The sequence below is a fragment of the Ovis canadensis genome, chromosome 5 (genome assembly GCF_042477335.2).
Source record: "Ovis canadensis isolate MfBH-ARS-UI-01 breed Bighorn chromosome 5, ARS-UI_OviCan_v2, whole genome shotgun sequence".
Classification (NCBI taxonomy): domain Eukaryota; kingdom Metazoa; phylum Chordata; class Mammalia; order Artiodactyla; family Bovidae; genus Ovis; species Ovis canadensis.
Genome location: NC_091249.1, coordinates 51,935,605 through 51,960,072, shown reverse-complemented (window position 1 = coordinate 51,960,072; position 24,468 = coordinate 51,935,605). Strand labels below are relative to the sequence as shown.

Here is a 24,468-nt window from a genome sequence, read left to right as displayed (position 1 = left end):
GTTCTCCGAAGAAAAGCGGTCTAGACGGAGGCGCTTAGTGAGTGAATGGTTCCATCCCTTGCCAGTAAAGAGAAAGCAGAATGTGAGAACCGTGCTAGAACGAAGAAATCGCAAGCAGTGCCAGGCTTTACCTTAACCTTGGCACCTAGGGTACAGCACCCAGGACCAACTCAGGACCTGGCACGAGATGGGGATCGGAACTGCCCAAGTGAGGGATCAGATTCTGAGGTTTGGAATCACACCGAAGACTCCCCATTCCACTACTCTGGTCGCAGACCCCGCCCTTTAGGCAGGGCTCCAGTCCGCTTAGATGCGGTCACGCCCCTACAGGTACAGCTTCCTCCTTGCTCCGCCTACACCTGTGACGCTAAACTCTCACACAAACCCAAGCCCGGATCCTAGTCCCTCTTCGCCTCCTCCAGGGCCCGCCTCCTTCCGGCCTTCGCCCCTCGCCTCAGAGGCCCTCCGTTGTTGTTGTTTAGTCGCGAAGTTGTGTGCTGTTCTTTGCGACTCAATGGACTGTAGCACGCCTTTCCTCTGCCTTTCACTCTCTTGCCGAGTTAGCCCAAATTCACAGCTTGCTTGCCGACTGGTGCCCTAAATCGCTTCCGCCCCGCCTGCATTGTGGGAGTGGCCCCGCCCCTACGGCCAAGACTCCACCTCTCGGCGCTCCCTGTTTCCTAATTGGCTATGTCGCACTGCCTCTTCACGCAGAGTAGCATGACCCGGAAGTGATTTCTGAAGTGCCGGCCACGAGGACTTGTGCCTTGAGTGCTAGGTTGCCACAGTCGCTGCCATGACCAAAATAAAGGCAGATCCGGACGGGCCGGAGGCTCAGGCGGACGCGTGCTGCGGGGAGCGCACTTACCATGAACTGCTGGTGAATCTGAACCCCATCGCGCAGCCTCTGGCTTCTCGCCGCCTCACGCGGAAGCTCTACAAATGCATTAAGAAAGGTGCGGTGGACGCCGAGCCGGGGCGGCACGCGGGTGGCAGGCCGAGGCCCCCTCCGACTGATTGTTCTGTCGTTGCAGCCGTGAAGCAGAAGCAGATTCGGCGCGGGGTGAAAGAGGTTCAGAAATTTATCAACAAAGGCGAGAAAGGGTAAGAATCCCCCCTACCCTCCGCCGGATTTCGAGGATGGTATCCTGCTGCTTAACAGGTAGTTGGTAAAAGTGCTCCGACTTGGGTCGTATGCAGAAGATACATTCCCTTCCGTACAGATGTCGATACCACTTACAAGAGCTCAAAGGGACACCTTGGGGAAGGTGAATTCCAGGGGAACCAAATCGTATAAGCCAACTTCCTTAGGATTGATCCCAGCTTCATTCACTTAGCGACGATTTACCGAGTGTCTACTGTTTTTCAGGCACTGTGCTATGGGGAGACAATGGCAGTAATCAAATACACACAAAAGTACAAGTTGTCATGGGTAAGCATGAAGGAGAAGTACAGGGTGCAGCAAGAATGACTTCATTATCCTACAGCTTTCCTTTTTGGCATTTTTCAGGATCTGAAAACTATTTGCATTTTTGTTCCCTGTCTCTCTCACTCAGGCCAGAAAGTAAGCTTTTTGAGAACAGAATAAAGCCTCTCACTGCTTTATTTTCAGAAGCGCCTGGTACGTTGTAGGTGCTCAGGAGCCAAATAATGCTGGGAGGATTTGGTGCTCTATGGAGTCTGACCTAGGTGGGGTAGCTGAGGTCTGAAGATATAGGATTCGTTTGTGGCTTCCAGGTTTGGGGGGCATTCTGCCAGAAGAAAGTAGATTCCAGGGCAGGAGAGGGTGGTAGTGGATAGAAGTGCTACCTTCTCATGGGACTCTAATAAGCCATTGTAAGTTTAGTTTTTGTACTCAGGAGTTTTGGAAGCCAATGAGTGTTAAAGTGAGGGATGACATAATTATGTTTACATCTTTAGAAGGTTTTTCTGGCAACTTTGGAAAAGATCAGAGGTGGAAAAATAGATGGAGAAATTGAGATAGGTGGCTACTCAGGTGCAGAAGAGATGAGAGCAATTTTGATTGGGTTATTGATGGCAGAGATGGATAGAATTAACGTGGATGGATGAGAGGACTTTTGCATACAGAGTGAGGAGGTGTGGGCTCCAGGCAGATGGACAGAGGGCCCGTTCACTGAGACAGTGAACAGTGAGGGAGCCAGATTTGTATGAGATCACGAGTCTGGTTTTAGACAAGTTTTCAAGATGCCTTTTAAACATGGAAACCCTCTCCCTAGCAGAACTATCAGATAGGCAGGTGGCTATATGGGTGTTCAGTTTGGGATAGGGTTGGGTTGGAGAGAATAGATTTGGGAGTTGTCAATATACAGTTGGCACTTGAAGCCTTGGTTACAGATGGGGTCAGCTGAGAGAACGTACTGACAGAGCAGAAAGACCAGGCTGTGGGAATACCAGAATTGAAAGGCTTCTCTGGAATTTCTGGGCAGTCCAGCGGTTAGGACTCCATGCTTCCACTGCAAGTGGGCCAGGGTTCCATCCTTGGTTGGGGAACTAACATCCCACAAGCTGCACAGCACGGCCAAAAACAACAAAGGCTACTCAAAGGAAGTGGAGCCTGCAGAGGAGGAGAGTCTATGAGCCAAAGGAAAGCTAGGGAGTGTGGACATACTGCTTTGAACCCAAGAGCTCTTTCCTTGCGGTTTCCTCTCCCCTAGAACAGACTCTTCTGCTGTCATCAGGGCTCCTGAGGCCCTTGTCGCAGAACCCCATCACCTGGCCAGCTAGAACAGTTACAGATTCTCTGGCAAGCTTTCCTTGGTTCCCTATCACTCTTAGGAATGAGCCTTGAAGCACTCAAGACCCTTACATGTGACTAGTTTTTCTAGCCTTCTTGTCAGCCTTATCTCCACATCCTGGATTCCAAAGCCATCCCTGGCTCCCAACAACAGCCATCCCCTGTGTATCTGGTATCTTTCTGATTCTCTCAACCTTAAATGCTTTCCCTGCCCCCAGCCCCTCTATGGGCTTCCCTGGTAGTTCAGTGGTAAAGAATCTGCCTGCCAAGGCAGGAGATGCAGGTTCAATCCCTGATCTGGGAAGATCCCCTGGAGAAGGAAATGGCACCCCACTCCAGTATTCTTGCCTGGAAAAACCCCATGGACAGAGGAGCCTGGCGGGCTATAGTCCATGGGGTCACAAAGAATAGGACATGACTTAGTGACTGGCAGCAACAAAGCCCCTCCATGGGCTGCCTGACAGATGTCCATCATTCAGCTTTCCTCTAAAGTGTTTTTCCTGATTCCTTTCTTGATTGTCCAAGGAAAGCTGAGCTCTTACTCCTTAGCATCTCTCATACTTCATCTGTCCCGGTACAGTACCTTTTGTCACACTTGGTGGCATTTACTTGTTGCCAGGCAACAGAGATCACCTCCCCAGAGGAATGCACTCACCAAACAAATCTGAATGCATTTCTTGAGTTTGGGAGACATATATGATGGGGCTCCTTGAGGGCAGGAGCCTGTTTACCCATCTCTGTAACCCCCAAGGCTCAGCTCAGAGGCTTCCCTTATGACTGAAAAGGGAACCAGCAAGCTGGGAGTGACAGTGATTTCTCTTATTTCAGGATTATGGTTTTGGCAGGAGACACATTACCCATTGAGGTATACTGCCATCTCCCAGTTATGTGTGAAGACCGGAATTTACCGTATGTCTATATCCCCTCTAAGACGGTAAGGAGCCCTGATCTTGGTCAGCACAGAAGAGGGCCTGGGATCAGGTTGGTGGCAGCAGGTCATAGTGGCAAACAGCATGAGCTCTGGAGCTAAAGACAGGCCTGGATGGATTCTTGGCTCTGCTGCTTCCCAGATAAGGGAATGCAGATAAGTCACCTCTCTGTACTTCTACTTCCCTGTAAAATGGGACTGTGGGAATGAAACAGAAGGTGAACTTGAACGTGTCAGTCCTGTTAGTGGGTGCAATGTTCAGAAGGGATGTTCTAGGGACCTGCAGCTGTCCTTATCCTTACATAGCAGAGGCCAGGTCTGGGCTCCAAGGGGTGGGGAATAGCAGGGCCCTGGAAAGCATAGGCCCTGCTTAAGGGGACAGCCCCTACTGAGCTGGAGCTCTTTCACAATTGCCCTATGGAACTGTAGGCCCAGTGTCGCTGGACCACAGCTTGAAAGTCTGATGAGTTTAGATGGTGGCAACCAATTCAAAATGTTAACATTGGATGACTAGCACATGTCTGTGGGCTGCATTAGGCTGGTGGACCATCAGTTTGTGACTCCTTGGTGCACAGGTTGTGTGGCCTTTGTTCCAAACAGCCTTTCTTCCTTCTCTGCAGGACCTGGGTGCAGCCGCTGGCTCTAAGCGCCCCACCTGCGTGATAATGGTCAAGCCCCACGAGGAATACCAGGAGGCCTATGATGAGTGCCTAGAGGAGGTGCAAGCCCTGCCCCCACCCATGTGAAGGAACTTAGGCACAACCTGGGCACCTGCTCCAAAAACAGTTGGCTTGGTGGCGGGCCAGTTGGCTGCCCTCCTGCCGCCCACATTCAGACATCTCCGTGGTCCCGAGGCACGTATTCTTCCTAAGCAGCTCCAACAGCTACTTCACAACAGCAAAGCCAGCATCTTCTCCGACAGCGCTGTTTCCTGTTGAGCTTCAGTGAAGATAGTTTCAAGAATGTGATGTGGGGGAAGTAAATCCTAAAACTAAAATGTGGTGAGTCTGCGGGTGTTTCTTTTTTAAGCAGCAACTACTGGTGGGGCCAAGTTGTTGGTGGGGAGGAAAGAGCAGAAGTAACCTTTCTCACCAGAAGACCCCAGGACTTCAATAATGCTCGGTGTGAATGCTTGGCCACCAGGGTCAGTGCTGGACTCAAGCTGAGAACAGACCCTGCTCCCACCCTGAGCTTTCCACTCTACTTCTAGAGTAGCTGGGAGCTGCAGGGCAAGCCAGCTGAGCCCAGAACCCACTTCATAGAGCCTGTAGTTCCTATGTTGGGGACACCCCCATTCCTCTTTTCTGCCCCCCCTCCACCCCCGAGAGCCTTAAATGCCTCTGGGAAGCTGACGGATGCAATTTACCTCCCCCCACAGTAAATTTTAAGTAGGTATTTGAAGCTAATGCACCATCCCAGGCCGTCTCTCCTGCTTTGCCATTATGGCCCCAGTAACCTCATCTCTTCACACATTTTAGACTTACAGTGCCTTCCTGCTCTCAGAGGCCCAGTGCAGACTCAGCACACACAGCAGCCAAGCTTCAGGCACCCTGCAGTAAACTGGAAGGACCTTGGGCTTGAGGGTTGGAGCTGGTTTAAACTCCAAGCTCTCTTCTTGATAAGCTGTGAGCCCTTCTGGGCAAGTCATGTCATCTTTCTATATCCCTTCACACTCGTTTCTAATGAGAAAGTAATACAATTATGTATATGTAAAAGCATCTTGCCCAGGGTTTGCCATCTCCTAGCGTTTTCTCCCAATCACACGCAGGTTGGGTTCTTTCCAACTGTACTCTGTGGCTGCCATGCTCCCAACCGGCACGCCCTGAACCTGTGCACGGTGGGCACATGGTAATTCTTTGCCAGTGAAGCTAAAGGCAGGCAAAGTAAGGAGAAGGCCTGTGAATATATTTGCTCAAAGTTATAAAACCACGGCATTTAGTTCTATCCTGGACTACAGTGGGCAGCTGACACATAGAGCTGTGAGGCTGTACAATGGGAGGAGTGGACACACGCCTTGGTGTAGCAGGAAGAGATCTGGCTGAGGGCGGGGATGGAAGACATCTGCTGTGCCCACCAAGTCCTTTGCTATTCTGTCAGTTGCCACTTAGTCAACAGCAAATATAAAGAGCAGGAAGCAGAGCAGGAGTACAAGACGCCAGTTTCCCTGCCGTTCATCAAGAAGCCAGCTGCCTGCTGTAGGCTGTCTCATCTCCCTCCTTGGCCTCTGCCAGAGGGCCGGCCCTGCTTGTGGTGGCACTCCTCAGCCAGTTGCTCTGAAATGAACCACAGTTCACGGAAGCCAACTACCCCCACCGAGACAGACCAAGGCTTGTGGGTGAAAGACCTCTTGCAACAAAGTTCCTCCCCAGCAGGAATCAGAATATGATGCGTTTCCCATCTGCTGGGTTCTGCTCCATGGGACAGTAGGGACACTTCAGCCTACAAAGGGAGAAGAACCAAGAATGTCTCAGGTGGCCAGCCAGCAGAAGAATCAACCTAAGATGGGAGAGAACCCCAGGAACTTACTTTCCTCCATTAATGAGCTTGTTGAGTGCATCTCGGGAGATGACATGGCCACAGATGAGCTTGATGGGAGGGTTGGAATCTGACGTCTGCTGGCGGAGGATGGGGCACGCGAACACAGAGTGGTACCAGCACTTCATGCCGAGTTCAATCTCAATCTGGGGAGGCCAACAGTGGGGTGAGTCCCCCTTCCTGTGGCGCTGTCCTCCCCAGTGCTTCAGGCTGTGCCTCCCCCCCCCACACTGGGCCTCACCGGTAGCTCGTCCTTGTGACTCCAGACCCCAGAGCACTGCCTCTGCTCCATCACAGCTTTGATATTCATCAGCACAGGCAGTGCCACACAGCCAGAGGCAAAGCTGCAGAACAGAGAGTAGGGGCTGGAGGGACCAGCCTGACCAAGAGCCCAGCAGACAGACAAAAGGCACTGCACGCTGTCAGTACATGACTCAGCACAGGGTTTCAAAGTGGCACTTGATCAAACCAGTCCTTAAAAATCTCTCAGGTCATGCAGAAAGCCACATACATGGTTCTGTGTCTCAACTCTAGAAAGTCATTCTAATGCACCCCAAAATTTGGACAAAAGGAATATCCAGGGGCCAGATACCTGTTCATCCACGGATACATCCTCGGTGTGACAGGGACACTAATGTTCGGAAGGGCCTCATCCTGCCTGTGGACCCCACTCTGTCATCACAGTGCACGTCTATAACTGGTTATCAACCAGGGCACTTAGAAATGGGAAAAAGTAGATTCAGTTTTCACTAGGATTGGGGTGGGGATGGGGAACCAACTGGCTGGAGCCTGGGGTGCCAAACCCCTACAATACGCAGAGCAAGTGTGCAAACAGAACCGGCCTAAGGTGCCCATGTTCGTGCTGGGGAAGAGTATTCTGTAACCAGAGTCCATGGGAAGAAACTGGAGGATGGAGCCTATCACGACTGGGCAGACAAATGCGCCCCATGCGGTTCCACGGCCAGCCTAAATAAAATACACCACTGTATGTACATACACCACACATGTATATGTGGTGGGGTCAGGTCCAGGTGACCTTCATTCCCTATGAGGCCTTAGGAGCCTCTGTTTCTTCCTGTAAAATGAGGGTAACAGCACCTGTAACTCTTGGGTTGGTTTGAAGCCATGAGAATATTACTGTAAAGGAGCCGTCAAAGCGACAGCTCTCAGCACCTGTGACTCAGCTACTCAGTCTCCCTGAGGGAAGTGGTGTTTGAGACACGAGGTGGCCAGAAGGCTGGGCCGTCAGAGGGTCCTGTGATTACCCAGAGGTGAGGTGCAGGAAGCACAGACTTCATTCAAGAGACCTTACAAAATGGGAACCCTGACTCTGCCACTGACCTTGTGGTGACCCCAGGCCACAACTCTAAATCTGTTCTCCAGCTGTAGTGTGTGTTGAGTCACTTCAGCCATGTCCGACTCTTTGTGACCCCATGGACTGTAGCCCACCAGTCTCCTTTCTCCATGAGAATCTCCAGGCAAGAATACTGGAGTGGGTTGCCATTTCCTCCTCCAAGGCATCTTGCCTACCCGGGGATTGAACCCACGTCCCTTATGTTTCCTGCATAGCAGGCAGGTTTTTACCACAAGCACCACCTGGGAGGGGTACTAGAAAGAAAGGTAATTCCTACCTGGAAGAGTGACTGAGCAGCCAGTTTAGGTCTGTGAAGGCACCAAACACCACCCCTGGACAGGGCAGGGCCTTGACAAGTTGGGTTTCCCTCAGCCCGCCCACTTGTACTGCCCCCTCAGGGCTGACTATACCTGACACTGAGGGGTGACTCCACAGAAAGGCCCAACAGGGAACAAGCATCACGTGTAAAGGTCTCACAGATCTCGGCCCAATGGCTGTTGTCCAGGAGATGGCAGTAGGGTGACTTCTCCAAACCCAGCTGCAGGTACACCAGACTGCCCATCATCACCTGGATCTCTACAAGGCAAAAGGGAATCAGGGTGCAAGGAGGCAGCTTTTCTCCGGGCTCTGCCTCCAGCCCTCGGGTGGCAGGGCTGCAGAGGCAGTATGGGGGGCAGGCTGTGCCCCATGGCTCCCAGGCCCATGACCTGGCCAATCGATTAAAATGCCCTCTGGCAAAGCCAGTTTTCCCTAAAACCCAGTGAGGAAGTAAGGTTTCAGGGCTGTTTCTGTGGCAAGCATGACCGCACAACGTGACGTAGGGAGGGGTTTCAGTTTCTTCCCCACCCTTCCAGCTGCGTCCAAGGAGCGGGTCTCAGGCTCTTGTCCCTCTGCTCCAGTACTAGCTAATCTTTTTTTTTGGGGGGGGGGGCAGTGGGGGGGGGCATGCAGTATAGCATGTGAGACAGAGCAGCATAAGGGAATGCATGTTGTAGGGGCCACCCCAGCACCTGGGCACGTACCACGCTGGTGCACGTGAGCAAAGGGCTGGAAGTGCCGGGCATAGCTGAGGGCCTCCAGCTGCTTCTCAGGGCCACCTGCCAGGAGACGGATGAACTGCAGTCGGTGCAGCTTGAACTCCAGGGAGCTATTGAGCTCCAGCAGGCGCTGCCTGTGGGAGACAGCCCACCTGGGGAGAAAGAGGCCAGCTGAGTGGGAGCTAGTAAGGCAAGAGAAGGGGGCTTGGCAGGGCCTCCAAAATCTTATGTGAGGCCCGTGAGACAGGACTGGAGGTGCGTCAAGTATGCTGGGTGACGCGAAGAGCAGACAAGCCCTGTCCCCTGTGGGACCACCCAAAGGCCAACGTACTCCAATGCTGGCCCCAGGTCTTGTTCATGCAGAGCTTCCAGGATACGATTCAACTCCAGGAAAGGCTGCTTGAAATCCAAGTCCACATTCAGTGTTGATTCCTAGAGGGAGAGAGAGCCATCTACCACTGGAGGACTGTGCTTCCAAACTTCTCTGCTCCACACCTAGTAAAACCTCATCCACCAAAGACAAGCCAGAGAGGGGCCATGGTCTCTTGCCAGTCCCTTGGACTCCTCTTTTTCCCAGTTCAAGTTCTGGGAGGCTGAGTGCTACATGCTGGCCTCCCAGAGGACAGACTGCAAACCCCACCCCATCTGCTGTGGTACTAGAGACCCACACTGAGTAGCACGGAGAGAAAATTACTCTTTTTCAATCCCCCTAATTACATTAAGGGAAAGCATCCTTTACTTTCACTGCCAGGGTGTCGTTTGACACCTAACAAGTACAACTTTGTCATTTTACTAGTCTTCCCTTTTAAGAAAAGGATTATCAGGCACTGAGAACTCAGGCGGACACCCAAATCCAGCTAGAAATTCATAATTTCACTTTGTACTGTATATATTTTGTAGCTATTTTCCATTTATGGCAGGAGCACTGATTTCTAAAATAAATTTAAGAAGTAACAAAAGCAAAACAAACAGGTAGGACTACATCAAACTAAATTTAAAGCTTCTGAAACAGTAAAGGAAACCATCAACAAAATGAAAAGGCAACCTACAGGATAGGAAAAAATATCTGCAGATCGTGTTACCTAAGGGACTAATATCCAAAATATATAAAAACTCAATAGCAAAAGAAAAAATTCTTATAAAAAATGGAGACAATATCTGAAGAGACATTTTTTCAAAGAAGACATCAAAATGGCCAGCAGGCACATGAAAAGATGCTCTACCTCATTAATAATCAGGGCAATGCAAATCAACACCACAGTGAGCCATCACCTCACTCCTGTCAGAATGGTTGTTATTGAAAAGACAAGAAATAAGTGCTGGCAAGCATGTGGAGAAAGGGGAACCCTCATGCATCTTTGGTGGGAACATAAACTGGTACAGCCACTATGGATAACAGTATGGAAGTTTCTCAGAAAATTAAAATATAGCTACCATATGATCTAGCAATCCCACTTCTGGGTATTTTCCCAAAGAAAATGAAAGCACTAACTTGAAAAGATATCTGCACCACCGCCCCATATTCACCGCAGGATTATTTACAATAGCCAAGATAAGGAAGCAACCTAAGTGTCCATTTATGGATGAATAGATAAAGAAAATGTGGTGTGTATATATATATATATATATATATATATATATATATATAAAATAAATACATAGTCGCTCAGTGATGTCTGACTCTGCAACCCAATCAACTGTATCCCACTGTCCTTGTGTCCATGGCTCCTTTGTCCATGGAATTCTCCAGAAGAGAATACTGGAGTGGGTAGCCATTCCCTTCACAGGCATCAAACCCGGGTCTCCTGCATTGCAGGCAGATTCTTTACCATCTAAGTATATATATGTATATATATAATGAAATATTGCTTCCCAGATGGTACTGGTGGTAAAGAACCCGCCTGCCAATGCAAGAGACATAAGACACTTGGGTTCAATCCCTGGGTCAGAAAATCCCCTAGAGTAAGAAATGGCAACCCACTCCAGTATTCTTGCCTGGAAAATCCCACGCACAGAGAAGCCTGGTGGGCTACAGTCCACGGGGCTGCAAAGAGTCAGACATGACTGGGTGACTGAGCATGCACGCATTCAGCCATTAAAAAAAGTGGGGAAATCCTGTCATTTGTGATAACGTGGATGGGAGCATTACGCTAAATGAAATGTGCCAGACAAAGACAGCTACTGTATGATCTCACTTACATGTGGAATCTAAAAAGTTTTTGAGAAAACCAAGCTCATAAATACAAAGAACAGATTGGTGCTTAAAAGAAGTGGAGGGTAGGGGGTGGGAGCAATGAAGTATTTTTGTTGTTTTTCGTTTTAATAAAATAGAGATGAACTCATTTAAGGAAACAAGGTAAAGGCACACAGTCTTGACGGAAACCTTGGACTCCCCATGTGCAGTCCAGAGGGGAGGATGCCCTGCCAGGCCAACTGTCCACTGGAGACAGGTCTCTGGGAACAGGTGTTCCCCTGACACACATGTCTGAGTCATGTACATAAACTGACCTGTCTGGATATAAAAATAATAATAATAATGGGGTCCTAATGTAAAGAACGCTACCAAGCAGAAAGCAGAACAGGCAGGTCCCAGCACCTCCCCGGTGAGCCCGTTACCTGACACAGCTCCTCAGCAACACTGAGCATGCCCTGCTGATACAAGTGCTCCAAGATGGCCATCTGCAGGGTCTGCTGCTGCTTCTCCCGTGAGTCCCACACTGCGTCGGAGACCACACCGCAAATCTCAGAGTCAAAGTTCTGACAAGGACGAGAGACAGCGCCCTGTGACTCAGGCCTGCACTTCTCACACCAGCCACAGGTATTCCTGCCTCCAGTCTGGAGCTGCCCACATGCTCACCCTGTCAATGGCTTTGCCCACTCGGGAAACACTGCTGTGAATGTCCTTGTGGTCCGAAGCCAGTTTCTGCACGGTGTCTTTTATCTTCCGGCAGCACTGTGACATAACCAGGGAGAGGGTAGCTGAGAGAGGGGTTCCCTGGATGGCTGCAGAGAAACAATGGTAATGAGTCAGGACTCGGACACAGAGGAGCAGGCCTTGTCCCGGCCTCCCTATTCTAAATGCCAGCATGGAGGCCTGGGAAGCAGCCCTAAACTCCAGAGTGAAAGACTCAGCCTCTCTTCTGGGTCCCGCCACTCTTTAACTGTATGACTTGGAATTAGCCAAGTGGGACAAGCCAGTTCATTGCCTGGAGTCTTCATTTCCTCATCTATAAAACAGGCGATAGCACTGGCCTTGGAGGCTGCTGTGAAATGAAGATGCTCTGGCCCTTAGTGTGGGCTAAGTACTTGGTTTTAGCTCATTTAACCCTCACTACCATTATGTGCGCCGGCACTGTTAGCAGCCTGTACTCCAGCCGAGGAAGCTGAGGCAGCAACTTGCCAGAGCTCACAGCAGCGACAGATCTGAAGCCCCGGCTCCTCACCACCACACCAAAGGTTCCTTAACATCTCGAGGGAGACACTGTGTGGGAAGGCTTTGAATCATAAAGTATCATCCCCATATTAATGCCTCTAACCCAGAGGACACCAGGCAGGCCAGGGTCCATCAGGGAAGCACAGGGACATTTCTGTCTCACAATACAGTGCTTTCCACCCCCATGGCTGGGTGAACCACATGCACTACCAAAAGCGTGTGGGGCTTGGAATAGAGAAGAGCAGACAACTCCCTTCTTCCAGCCAGCATCTCTGCCCCTTCTTTAGATGGTAGCATCTGGGTTCAGGGAGGAAAATATGACCCAGGGAAGATAACATGACCCATAAGGACCAGGGAGTGTCTCAGCTCTGAGATCAGAAGCCCTGAAAGAGAAATGCATTCTGCCAGTTTGCTAAACAAACAAAATGTATACTCCTGGAATTGCTGGAGCACCACGGCCACCTCCAGAGAGGAGGTGCTCTGAAAATGAAGTCAGTGTAGATCGAAGGCATCACATGAGCACCCAGATCCAACTGGGCTGGACCTTTCAGTTACCTGAGACTATAAATCCAGCAGCCCAACCCCCTACTTTGTGTTTGTTTAAGCTGGTCTGAGCTAGGTTTCTGTCACATTTAACTGAATGAGTCCTGACAAATACAAACAGAAGGTGGTGGCTGGGCCTCCTCCTACTAGGATGGCTATAACAACAACAACAACAAAAACATAAAAGCAAGCGAGGGTGAGGATGGGGGAAAATTGGAACTCTCATACATTGTTGGTGGGAATACAAAAAGTTGCAGTTACTTTGGAAAACAGTGTGCCAGCTCTTCAAAAAGTTGAACAGAGAGTTACCACATGACCCAGCACATAAAAAAGAACGAAGCAATGATTCATGGCACAATAGGGATGAGCCCTGAAAACACACGAAGTCAAAGAGTATAAAAGGCCATATATTACATGATTCCATTTACATGAAGTATCCAGAGCAGTCCACAGAAAGTAGGTTAGTGGTTGCCAGGGGCTGGAGGAGAAGCAGAAATGGAGTTATAAGGAAGTTAGACATGAGCAACCAGGGGAGGCCTGGCTGAATGGGATGCAAGCCGATCTCTAAACTCCATCCCAGATACACCCGGGAGAGCTCACAGATGTGCTACAAAAATAACCACAGAGACCTTTCCAACTCCTGCACATGCATCCCAGGCACACAGTGGATATAAACTAACCAGAGGGGCTTCTCCAAGTAACCTTAGGTAGCTAGGAGCCCATTAAGGGTTCATAAATAGTCTGTCCCTCTCTATATATATATCATTATATACATATATGATTATATATATGATTATTACATGGATATATATGTGTATGTATATAAGATTATTATCAGAGTGAATTATGGGAAGACATAAACAACAAAGCCTGCTTTTATATAACTTGCAACTGTCAATCAGCCTTGAGCATATGCTGAAGGAGCTTCCCAACCCAGGGATCCAACCCAGGTCTCCCTCATTGCAGGCAGATTCTTTACCAGCTGAGCCACAAGGGAAGCCCAAGAATACTGGAGTGGGTAGCCTATCCCTTCTCCAGTGGATCTTCCTGACCCAGGAATTGAACCAGGGTCTGCTGCATCACAGGCGGATTCTTTACCAACTGAGCTATCAGGGAAGCCCCATATATATATATATATATATATTATAACATGTATATATATATGTATATAAAACAGACTGAATTATGGGAAGTCGTAAATACCAGGGCCTGCTGTCACAGAACTTGCAGTTGTCAATCGGCCTTGAGCATACGCCCATTTGCATTCCCTTTCATTGATTATTGGTGGGTATAAGCCCTATTCTGCACAGGGCATAACCAATAGGAGGTGACAGGAAGTATAAAAAGGGGGAAGCCAAGAGGCAAGGGGAGGACAATTCCTTTGGGGTCGGCCTGCTCCCATGTCTTGTGAGTGTCTTATAAAAGATCTAGCTGCTTGAGCTGAACTGAACTCTTAACTTGTTTGTTGTTTTAAACCCTTTAGTTCATTGTTCCAAATTTTTATTGTGACAGGCAAGAACTGAGGAAGTGAGATAAACCAACCTGACAGAGTTATTATTAATGGGTGGGGGATTCTTTTGAGAGAGATGAAAATGTTCTATAATTAGTAGTAATGAATGTACAATTCTGGAAATATACTAAAATCCACTAAATTGTATACTTTAAAAGGGTAAATTTTAATGTGAGTTACAGCTCAATCCAAAAAAAATGACATAGGAAATAGGGGTTACCTCTGGTCAAATCTTAGACAACTTGATAGTAACAGTAATGGATTGTAACCCATTGAATAAAATAAGAATTTATGAGCATGGACTTAAGTAAGGAAGATAGGCAAGCTTCTTTCTTATGTTAAATTCCTACCAACAAGTGTATAGGAAATGATAGAGCAGGAAAAACCACCTGTGTTGAAACTAACTCTGTAGTGATTTGTTCAGGCAAGAATTGTCAAGGGATGAGAAAACCAATGAGGCAGAATGTGAAGACGCACAGCAAATGTATATAGTCTCAAAGTATCTCCCCACAAATTACTTATTAACTCTAAAGAAAGAAATATTAACATTATTAGGGTGTAGGAACCTGGCAGACACCATCTTAACCAAGTGATCAAAGTTAACATCACCCATAATGGAACAAGCTGATACCTTGTACCTCCTGATGTGATGCACTGAGAAACACATCAGTTCTGAAGTAATCCTGCCCAAAATGCAAAAAAAAAAAAAAGATGAGGAAAGAGCAAACAAATTCAAATCAAGAGACATTCTGCAAAATCACTGACCTTAATGTTCCCAAAATGTCAATGTCCTGAAAGACAAAAGCACGTGGTAGAAATGTCCCAGACTAAAAAAACTAAAGATCAGACACAAGAAACTATGTGCAGCGCTTGATCTTAGATCAGAGCCTGGACCGGGAAATAAAATGCTTTATGAAAATTACTGGGTAATGGCAAATTGAAATATGAGCTATATTCATTAGCTGCTGCTGCTGCTGCTGCTGCTGCTAAGTCACGTCAGTTGTGTCCGACTGTGTGTGACCCCATAGACAGAAGCCCACCAGGCCCCTCTGTCCCTGGGATTCTCCAGGCAAGAACACTGGAGTGGGTTCCATTTCCTTCTCCAATGCATGAAAGTGAAAAGTGAAAGTAAAGAAGCTCAGTCGTGTCCGACTCTTAGCGACCCCATGGACTCTAGCCTATGAGGCTCCTCCGTCCATGGGATTTTCCAGGCAAGAGTACTGGAGTGGGGTGCCATTGCCATTCATTAGCTATATTCACTTAATTTTTTACCTTAACATTTACTTCACTCATAAAGAAGTTACTTTTTAAAAAACTACAATTTAGAGGGGATGAAGGTGAAAAAAGGAGTGAAGTAACTGTGAATGTTCTACTTCAAAAACTGTCTGACATCTGCATCAGAAGACTGTCTGCATCTGCCTTTCTGCGTCTTCCTCTTCATGGGCCACAGAAAGAGTTCGATACACTTTACAAAATCCATTACCATTTCCCATATCTGCTACCGTAAACCAAGAAATCCATTTATTCCAGGCTACTTATGGAGAATTAATCACATGGAAAAATTTAACACTTCTTTTTCAAAAATTAAAGTACTTTACTGTACTTGGCATTCCTATATATAATGATATGAACTCAAAGAATGAAAGCATTGGGACTTCCCTAGTAGTCCAGTGGCTAAGACTCTGAGCTCCTAATGCAGGGGGTGTGGGTTTGATCCTCGCTCCAGGAACCAGATTCCACATGCCACAACTAAAAAGGTCCTACAAGCTGAAACTAAGACCCAGTGCAACCAAATAAATAAGCTAGGGAAAAAAAAGAAAAAAAACTGAAAGCATTAATGGTATATAATTAAAATTCATGGGCTTAGTTAGATATTAAAACAGTTTTAATATTTAGAATCCTCTGTAACAAATATTGCAGAACAATAAATCAGAATATAAACACAATGTACTCCCCTTTGGATTTCTCCTCTGCTTAAGTGGTGGCATTATATAACATACAGAGTTGTTCCAAAATAACTGTACATACTTGCTGTAGCCTCAGAAACAAATAAAAAGAAATCTGAAAAAGTGAGGCCAAAAGAATTATGGGCACTATGCATAAGCACCAAAAACTCATGAACTCCTCCATTTCTAAGGATTTCTAAAACCTACCTTTCTAATTTCAAGGGAAGATTTACTCAAAAGAGAAAAATAAAAAACACGTCCCACACATTTACAGCTTTACTGACAGGGTAGAGCCATTATGTCAAATTCAGCCATCAATGTACAACCTCATTTTCCATTTAAATTTAACAAGAATATATTTTGTTTTAAAAGGGACACAGTGGCAAAGTTGGAGAAGGAAATGGCAACCCACTCCAGTAACCTTGCCTGGAAAATTCCATGGACAGAGGAGCCTGGTGGGCCACAGTCCATGTTGTCGCAGAGAGCTGAGCACGACTGAGTGACTCAACAAGCGGCCAACTGCCCTGACCTGAAGACTAACCTTAAAGCTCATGCACACTCTGATTCTCTCCAATTCCTGCTCTTCATACTTCAAATATCACAAAGAGCATTAATTCCTCAAATCGTGAAAGCACAGTGAACTAACTGCACAGAAAAAAATGGACACTTAAGTCATTTCATTCTTTCTTAATACTATATAGTAGAAACAGATGTATTTATAATTTCAGCATCCTTCATAAAATCATTATTCATCAAAAATAGACAAATGTTTACAAAGAACATTTAACTTAAATTTCATAATTGCTTATAAAATGACACTTGAAAGAGTGACCTAATAAAGTAAGTCTGATCAAGAGACAGGAAACTATAAAAAGTATACCACAACGTTGTTTGGGGTACACATGTATACACCGCTATATTTAAAAAGCATAACCAACAAGGACCTATGGTATAGCACATGGAACTCTGCTCAGTCCTATGTGGCAGCCTGGATGGGAGGGGAGCCCTGGGGAGCATGGATACACGCACATGTATGGCTGAGTCTCTTCAGTGCTCACAGGAAACCATCGCAACACTGTTAATCGGCTATACCCCAATACGAAATAAGAAGTTCAAAAATATATATATACCACAATGTTCAAAACCTTGTAGTGTTCTATAAGAAAATCAATAAAGGTAACAATCTTACTGAGGAAAAAAGTATTCAGCATTACAAATTTAAAATGCAAATTTTTATACATGAATTCAATAAAGGATATATTTAAAACTTACAATACCACATAATCATCTATTTTGTGGAAAACAATAGGAATTATGTACTTTTTAATATGTGTACGTCAAAACCGAAAGGTTAATTCTTACTTTTGCCTTTATTGGCAACTTTGGATGCATTATTAGGTTTTGGATCCCAGGGGGTATTTTTTTACAAATCTTGAAGCTGCACCGCTGTCCAACTTGCTAGCCTTTTTCTTGCCTGTTATTTCTTTGACTCTGCTCACATATACTCTGATTCTCTCAATTCCTGCTTTACTGAATGTTCCTTAGGACTGACTCCATGAGTTGCCAAATAAACCCCAAACATTGAATTTAATGTGTAAGCCAGAAACTAAATCCACTTTTACCTGTTCGAGGGGGTCCAACTTCTGCAACATCTCATTTCTAGAAACAGACATCTTGGTCTTCAGCATCTCATCCACACCACCAATGGAATTCTCAAAGGTTGACAAATATTCATGAATTTCTACTGGATAGTCCTCATTAGTTTCCTCACCTGCCATTACCATCAACTGGCAGACCTACTCCTGCCTCCCAGAAACTAGTCAGTGGCTTGTTTAACTTCTTGATTTTAATAATTACACTGAACTTATGTAAAAGAATGCCCTTGACCTTAGGTCATACTTAGCTGTGTAATATCTGCAGCTTACTTTCTAGTGGTTTTTAAAGTAATAAGAATATGTGAGCAAACTGATAAAACAAATATGGCAACATATTAGCAGTTGGTGAATCTAAGTAAAGGGGTATATATGAGCTCTTTATACTGTTCTTAGAACTTTTCTATACATTTGAAAACATCTTAAAATGTCTTAAACATTCAAAATAGAAAAGTAAATCGAAAACTAAACGTAAATGATCTCAGATAAACTAACGATTTCTGTTGGGTTTTCTGAAATAGTTCAGAGACTTCCACTGTCCCCTGTTGAAGAGTCCTAAGGACCCATGTTATCAATGCCCTAACCACCATCCTTCCAGAACTCCGTCATCAAGTAGCCTTGGGGTCTCCTAGGCCCCTAAGGAGGCAGATGTGGGACTCTCATGAGGGGACACCCACCTGTGCTGGCCAGCTCAGCCCGCAGCTGGCCCACATAGTGCAGCAGCTCCTCCAGGCTCTGTTCACAGTGCTGCCCATAGGTCAGGAACTTCTGCAGGACCTTGTCCACCTCTCTCTCCACACTTGCGCACTGCTCCATAGCAGCCACTGTGTCAGGCCCCCACCTGGGTCAGAGGGGCAGTGAAGAGGGCTTCCAGATCCCACCCTACCATTCCCATATCATATTTCAATGTGAAATTCCCAGCCTAACATATACGTACATAACCCCCAGCCAGGGTGCCCATTGGAGGGTGAAGGGAGACATGAGGACAGGGGTTTTCTGAATCATGTTAAGAAAATTACTCCTATGTTCATTGTTTTCAACTCTTCATCAGAATCTTCATCTATCTCTCTTCCTTTTTTCGCCTGATCCCAGCATGCAGGGATCTTAGTTCCCCGATCAAACCCGTGACCCCTGTACTGGAATCATGACGTCTTAACCACTGTACCACCAGGGGATTCCCTTCATCTCTCTTTTAAATCAAAATGGAGAGCAGGCCTTGCAGAGCCCTCAGTAGGCAATACTATCTATACTCCATCACAGCTCCAGGCCTTGGTATACTCTCTATCACCCTTCACCTCCTCATCTACTGGAGAAAATGGCCCATCAGAGGTCATATTCTGCAGCTATCCCTAGCCTGCTCCCACCTGGCTCTCTCCACTCCCACTTGGCATCCTTCTATTTCAGTTTTGATCACTGGGTAATGATCTGTTTGAGGGCCTGCCTCCCCCACTAGACTAGAAAATCTCTTGTTGCAACACAACTTTCCTTCTCATTATACCACTGAAAGAGAGTTGACTTGTCTTGTCCTACCTTTCTTACCACTGAGGTCCCACTGCTAAACCCCTTCAACACTGGACCACCGCTCCCTTCCATTTCAGAGCAGCCTGTGACACTGAACACATAGACTATCCTTAAAATGTTAGTGATAGAGTTGATTTCACTCCTCATCCCTCCATCTACAGGATTTAAAGTGAAAGTCACTCAGTCGTGTCCAACTCTTTGCGACCCCATGGACTGCAGCCTGCCAGGCCCCTCTGTCCATGGAATTCTCCAGGCCAGAATACTGGAGTAGGTAGCCGTTCCCTTTTCCAGGGGATCTTCCCAACCCAGGGACTGAATCCAGGTCTCCCACATTGCAGGCAGATTCTTTACTGTCTGAGCCACCAGGGAAGCCCTCCCCCCCAAAAAAGTGAGAGGGTTCTGTCAAATGCACCTCTCAAATGATCAAATCTAGCCAGTTGTTCTCTCTCTCAAAGAAGGGTGCAGAGTAACACCACAAAGAGAGTTCTGTGTCCAAAGTGACCATTGGGATTCTCCCAGTTTTACCAGACTCTCTTCCCATTCCCAGCAGCACTGTTAGTTCTGGCCCCATCATCTCAGCCCAACCTGCAGCCAGTGTCTCCTTATCAAACAGGTGATGAGTGATGGAGAAATGGTACGCAGGGCCTTAAGATGTATTCATGTCCTCCCTCCTTATGGCTGACACTATCACACTAGAATTTGTTCATCACCGTGTCTAGAAAACAGGCCCCGCTTTTCATGCTCCCTGAAGAAATACCCTATAACTGGATATGAACCATTACAAGCAAAATATAACAGGGATACCTGTTGGAAATAATATACTATAATTATTACTATTAATAGTTAATATTTCATAGGGGCTTATTATGCGATAGGAACTACTCTAATGACTTGGCATTAATTAACTAATTTACTAAATTCTTACAACTGCACTATGAGGCACGTACACTGAGACCCCCTATACAGAACACAAAATGAAATTCATATTAAACTGCTCAAGGTCACATAGCTGCAAAGTAGAGGATCTCGAACTAAAGCTGGGCAGTCTGGCTCCAGAGCTCCTCTCTGAAGCAGTCTGCATCACAGTCCTCTCTGGACCAGCTTAACAGGCCACCATCTCACCAGGAAAGGAACACAGCCAATATTTGTGGTTGGAATGAGTACACAGCAATGATTCATGATGACAAGCAACAGGAAAGTAACCTCACAGCCTATGAGATGATCAACTAGGAAAGATGGCAGTACAAAAGAGTATTTGCCAAAAGGGTCTGGGAACCAGAATCACAATTTACCAAAAATAAACACATTTCAAGAAAGGTTAGGACCTCACCAACATCAAAGAGTATGACCCTGTCAGACATCAACTAATACCAGGATTATTAAAGGGAAGCCCATGTCAGCAACTTGAAACTGAATTTAAAAGCTGAGGAAGGAGATGAATTTTTATCCCAGTGCTGCTTGAGCTTGAGACAACTCAGGAGCCTAGAGGAAGTTGTAAGTCAAGGAAGTAAAATCTGGGAGATGCATCTGTGGAACCTGGGGTAGTATGAGAAACCACAGCAACATCAGTAAGATCCCAAAACATGGTACTGAAGGGAAAAACAAAACAAAACGAAATTAAATCCAGGTAGAATACCATTTATGCACTTTTAAAATATAGGTATACAACCAAGGACACACGCAAATAAAAGGATATGTACCAAACACATAAGAGAATGGCTTTCTGCAGTCAGGGCAGAGATGAAGGGAATGGAGGGAGGAATAGGGATAAAAGGGAAATACGTAAACAAATGCCAAGGAGAAAAATGGCCTGTGTGAACCAGTTAAATGTACCATGAACTGACAAGTGTGATTACCTCAATAAAAATTTTTTAAATGAATGAGATGGGAAAATATAACTGCCTGGAGGTATTCCATCTGAAAAGCCCAAGAGGCCAATTCAGTGTGTCCAGGGTAAGCCACTCTTAGTCACATTTGGTCATCTTCACCAGGCACAAGGATGGATGAGTGGGAGTCTGTCTTCAGGATTAATCCAGGGAATTTCACTTCCATTGTCCTAAGCCCTCCTCCCCAAGGTCTCACATGGACAGAAATTATCTACCAGGGTGATCACCCCAAAACAACACATCAGATCCTGTCACCCGTTTACTCCTCACTGCCATGGTTTGACACAGACACCCTCTGCAATTGTACATTCACTCACTTCCTTTGCATGAGCTTTTCCTACGTCTAGATGCCACTCTTCCTATGTCTAGAGTGTTCTCTGCAAGAACACAAGATGACATTTAATCATCAGCTCCCCCATGAAGCCCTCAGTGAAATCTCCCTACCTCCTCCCCTGCTTCCCAAACCAAACCTCTATCAAGGGTGCCCCATACCACAGACATCTGAGTTCTCAGCACTTCAGCACAGTAACTGCCCATTCACATGTCCGTCTCCCCACACTAGACTGTGAGCTGCTCAGGGCTGGAGTCCAGTCTCATCTTCTCTCCCCAGGCCTATGGCCTGGTCCACAGTGGGTACATGTACTTCCTAATTAGGGGACCGGAACTCACACTTGTCCTGGTTGGGCAGGAGGAGACATGAGTGAAATAATGAAATCCCCACCAAGGTGTGTGCACAGGGGTCTTGTCCTCAGTCTTCAGTATCCTAACACAAGAGGGGCACCTTCTGAGGTGAGCGGGTAAGGAGAGAAGTTTGTGCAAATCACAGAAAGTCCCCTTTGCTTGACACAGAACTGAACAGCCTCCGCTGGCCCAACACTTAACCTTTTACACTCCCCACCTCTATCCATTCTTCACCTTATACATCACTCCTCTGCTTAAAAACCAATAGGGTGGACTTTCCTGGGGGTACAGTGGATGAGAATCTGCCTGCCAATGCAGGGTTCGCTCCCTGGTCTGGGAAGATCCCACATGCTGTGGAGCAACTACAATCCAGGTGCCCCAACTGAGCCTGTGCGCCCCAATTGATGAATCCTGCGTGCCTAGAGCTCAGGCTCTACAAGAGAAGCCTTTGAATGAGAAACCTGTGCACCACAATGAAAAGTAGCCCCTGCTTGCTCCAACTAGAGGAAGCCCACGAGCAGCAACAAAGACCCAGCACAACAACAAAAAGATAAAGAATTAAAAAAAAAAAAATGACACGTACTTAAAAACCACCCTTGTTTTTATGGTCTACAAGGTTCTATGTGACTCCAAACCACCTCTCCAACCTCATCTCCTACCACTGTCCCTCTCAATGGCCATATTCCAATCACACTAGTTTTCTGTTTTTCGAACATCAGCTTATTTCCACCTCAGGGTTTTTCCCACTGCCTAGAAAACTTCTCCCAGATCCCCCGTGACGGGTTACCTCCAACTCGGCCGGGTCGCGATTGGATGGGACGTGCCGGTTCGAGCGACCTCCCCAGTAGGGGCGGCTCCTCAAATTTCTCTGAGAATGCAAGGGTCCAACTCCCTGCCCGGGCCAAAGTCTGCGGAGAAAACAAACCCGAGGGAGGACTGGAGATGGGCGCTTAGTCCCGAAGCTTGGAAGGAGATCCGGGGACTGGGAGCCTGGCGGAGCAGCCGCCCACCGCGCCACGCCCTTGAGCCGCACCTCCCAGCCGGGAGGCCAGCGGGCTCTCACCTGGTCCTGCAGCCGGGTCTCTGGTTTCCGGTGCAGCTGTCAACGGAACCGGAAGCCACGGCAGTTGCTCAGCCGCTCCGGACTCGCCCACTCACGGCTTCGCGGAGGGGTGGCCGAGTCTCCCCCTTCCGCGCACCAAGAGTGAAGTCGGCTACAGGATCCGGGCGGCGGCTAGGAAACTGCACCTTAGATGTTTGCTGAGGGGGCTCCCCTAGGGAGCCCGAGGGGAAGGGGCCCCAGCCGCCGACGCCTCCGGCTGGGCCCCGACTTTCCACGTGTGCGGGAAGGAATCGGAGCAACCCACTCGCTGGCCAGCAAGGGTACGCGGGGCGGCTCAGCAGTAAGCAGCTCTAGACCAGAAACGACTATGCCGCCCCAGCTCCCCGCCCTCCACTCTCATTCAAAGAAAAACAATAGCACACAATACAGTGCACGTAAGGTCCAACAGTTAGGCTTCCCGCGATGGCGCCTGACACTGGGCAATTAAATTCAGCTGTGAGGTACTCAGCCCTGATCTGCTGGCCTCCATTGGTCGCCCTCTTTGCAGAATGGAGAAGAGACGGGGGTTGCACAACCGCCCTGAGGCGGAAGGGTAAGACGTAGGAGGAGAGGGTAGGCGGTGACCCGAAGGACTGAATTCACAACCCTCCCAGGCACCCTTGCTTTGCAAGGAAGGGGTAGAGTAGCCCCTCCCGGCCTACCCCCTCCAAAGGCTTCGGGGACTTGGAGTAGAAACATCCCGAAAAGGTCTCTTTTTCCCTGACTTCTTGCTTCCTTTCAGGACCAGTCTCATTCTAAGGCCTTTTGCCTTCCAACCTTCCGTACCTCTTCCCCATCCCAACAGAACAGCCTTGCACAATCTTGGTTTGTTTTCTGTATAGCACTTGCACAATCCAGTCCTGTTTTCTTTATAATCTTTGACTTTTTAATTGTCTTGAGCGTTTATTTGTTTATTCTGGTTTCCTGCCCCTAACTCTCCCCACCCTTCCTTTCAAGATAAAAGCTCCATTGGGCCCAGCACTTGGTACTCATCGCTGTTGTATCCCCAACACCCTGTGCTTGGAACACTGGAGGTGCTCAGAAATAGTCTAAAGTAGCCAATATCCTCTGTTTATGAATGAGGAAACCTCGGCTTCAAACCTGATGAAACTTGCAGGGAAGAGGGCTATCAACAGCCCCTCCAGGAACCTACAGAGTTGTCAGAGCATCCCAGAGAAGCTTGTCTGCTCCGGGAGCTTGGGTGGTCCTGGCCCACGTGGGAGTTGTGGGGGTTGGAGGGTTGAGTGAACCTTGCCTGGGGCCACTGATCTGAAGCTGAGTTCACTCCAGCAGGACCTCACAGGCTTTCACAAACACATGCCCCAGGCTTCCCCACTTTGGAGGGGCCTGCCTCTCAGCCACACTGGGGTGTGAGCAAAACCTACCTTCTGCCAAAACTTAGAATGCCCAGCCCACATGTCAGGCTCCTTCACCTGTGTCATGATGGTTTTGTCACTTTTCAGGGCGCAACATGTCTTCTTACCTAGCTAATTTTGTCAACCTTTCCTCATTTAGTAATTTTTTATCCACTGACCTCCACCCTGCACCTTGGCCATGAAATATACTTTTCCTTGTATTTGGAATT

At 47.4% G+C, this 24,468-nt stretch overlaps 2 protein-coding genes across 17 annotated transcripts; one reads left to right on the top strand and one right to left on the bottom strand.

The window, feature by feature from the left end:
• The first annotated feature begins 420 nt into the window (after positions 1-420).
• Positions 421-4,680, top strand: NHP2 (NHP2 ribonucleoprotein). The gene is made up of 4 exons (XM_069589614.1): positions 421-956; positions 1,035-1,104; positions 3,584-3,689; positions 4,304-4,680. Exons 1-4 carry the CDS (start codon positions 797-799, stop codon positions 4,427-4,429), a joined length of 462 nt encoding a protein of 153 aa, XP_069445715.1. The 5' UTR covers positions 421-796; the 3' UTR covers positions 4,430-4,680.
• An 887-nt stretch (positions 4,681-5,567) lies between these two features.
• Positions 5,568-23,761, bottom strand: RMND5B (required for meiotic nuclear division 5 homolog B). Of its 16 annotated transcripts, XM_069589605.1 has the most exons (14): positions 22,845-23,416; positions 22,569-22,689; positions 18,371-18,534; positions 17,664-17,753; positions 16,583-16,686; positions 14,727-14,778; positions 11,467-11,612; positions 11,226-11,366; positions 8,941-9,041; positions 8,595-8,761; positions 7,983-8,148; positions 6,460-6,562; positions 6,210-6,364; positions 5,568-6,122 (listed from the first exon to the last, which is right to left on the bottom strand). In XM_069589605.1, the coding sequence occupies exons 5-14, from the start codon at positions 16,592-16,594 to the stop codon at positions 6,059-6,061; spliced, it is 1,107 nt and encodes a 368-aa protein (XP_069445706.1). In that variant the 5' UTR covers positions 16,595-16,686; positions 17,664-17,753; positions 18,371-18,534; positions 22,569-22,689; positions 22,845-23,416; the 3' UTR covers positions 5,568-6,058. The 16 variants fall into 16 exon arrangements, 15 of the variants coding, with proteins under 15 accessions (XP_069445706.1, XP_069445700.1, XP_069445711.1 ...); XR_011256990.1 differs by lacking the exon at positions 16,583-16,686 and having other exon boundaries at positions 6,811-8,148; XM_069589599.1 differs by lacking the exon at positions 16,583-16,686 and having other exon boundaries at positions 22,845-23,654.
• Positions 23,762-24,468: the final 707 nt, after the last annotated feature.

Coding starts and splice junctions, on each gene's coding strand:
- NHP2 (XM_069589614.1), top strand. CDS start 797: ATGACCAAAATAAAGGCAGATCCGGACGGGCCGGAGGCTCAGGCGGAC. Junction 1,105..3,583: donor ATCAACAAAGGCGAGAAAGG/GTAAGAATCCCC, acceptor CTCTTATTTCAG/GATTATGGTTTTGGCAGGAG. Junction 3,690..4,303: donor TCTATATCCCCTCTAAGACG/GTAAGGAGCCCT, acceptor CCTTCTCTGCAG/GACCTGGGTGCAGCCGCTGG.
- RMND5B (XM_069589599.1), bottom strand. CDS start 18,448: ATGGGCAGCACTGTGAACAGAGCCTGGAGGAGCTGCTGCACTATGTGG. Junction 9,042..11,225: donor TTGCTGAGGAGCTGTGTCAG/GTAACGGGCTCA, acceptor CTCTCCCTCTAG/GAATCAACACTGAATGTGGA. Junction 6,563..7,982: donor GAGTCACCCCTCAGTGTCAG/GTATAGTCAGCC, acceptor TCTGTTCTGCAG/CTTTGCCTCTGGCTGTGTGG.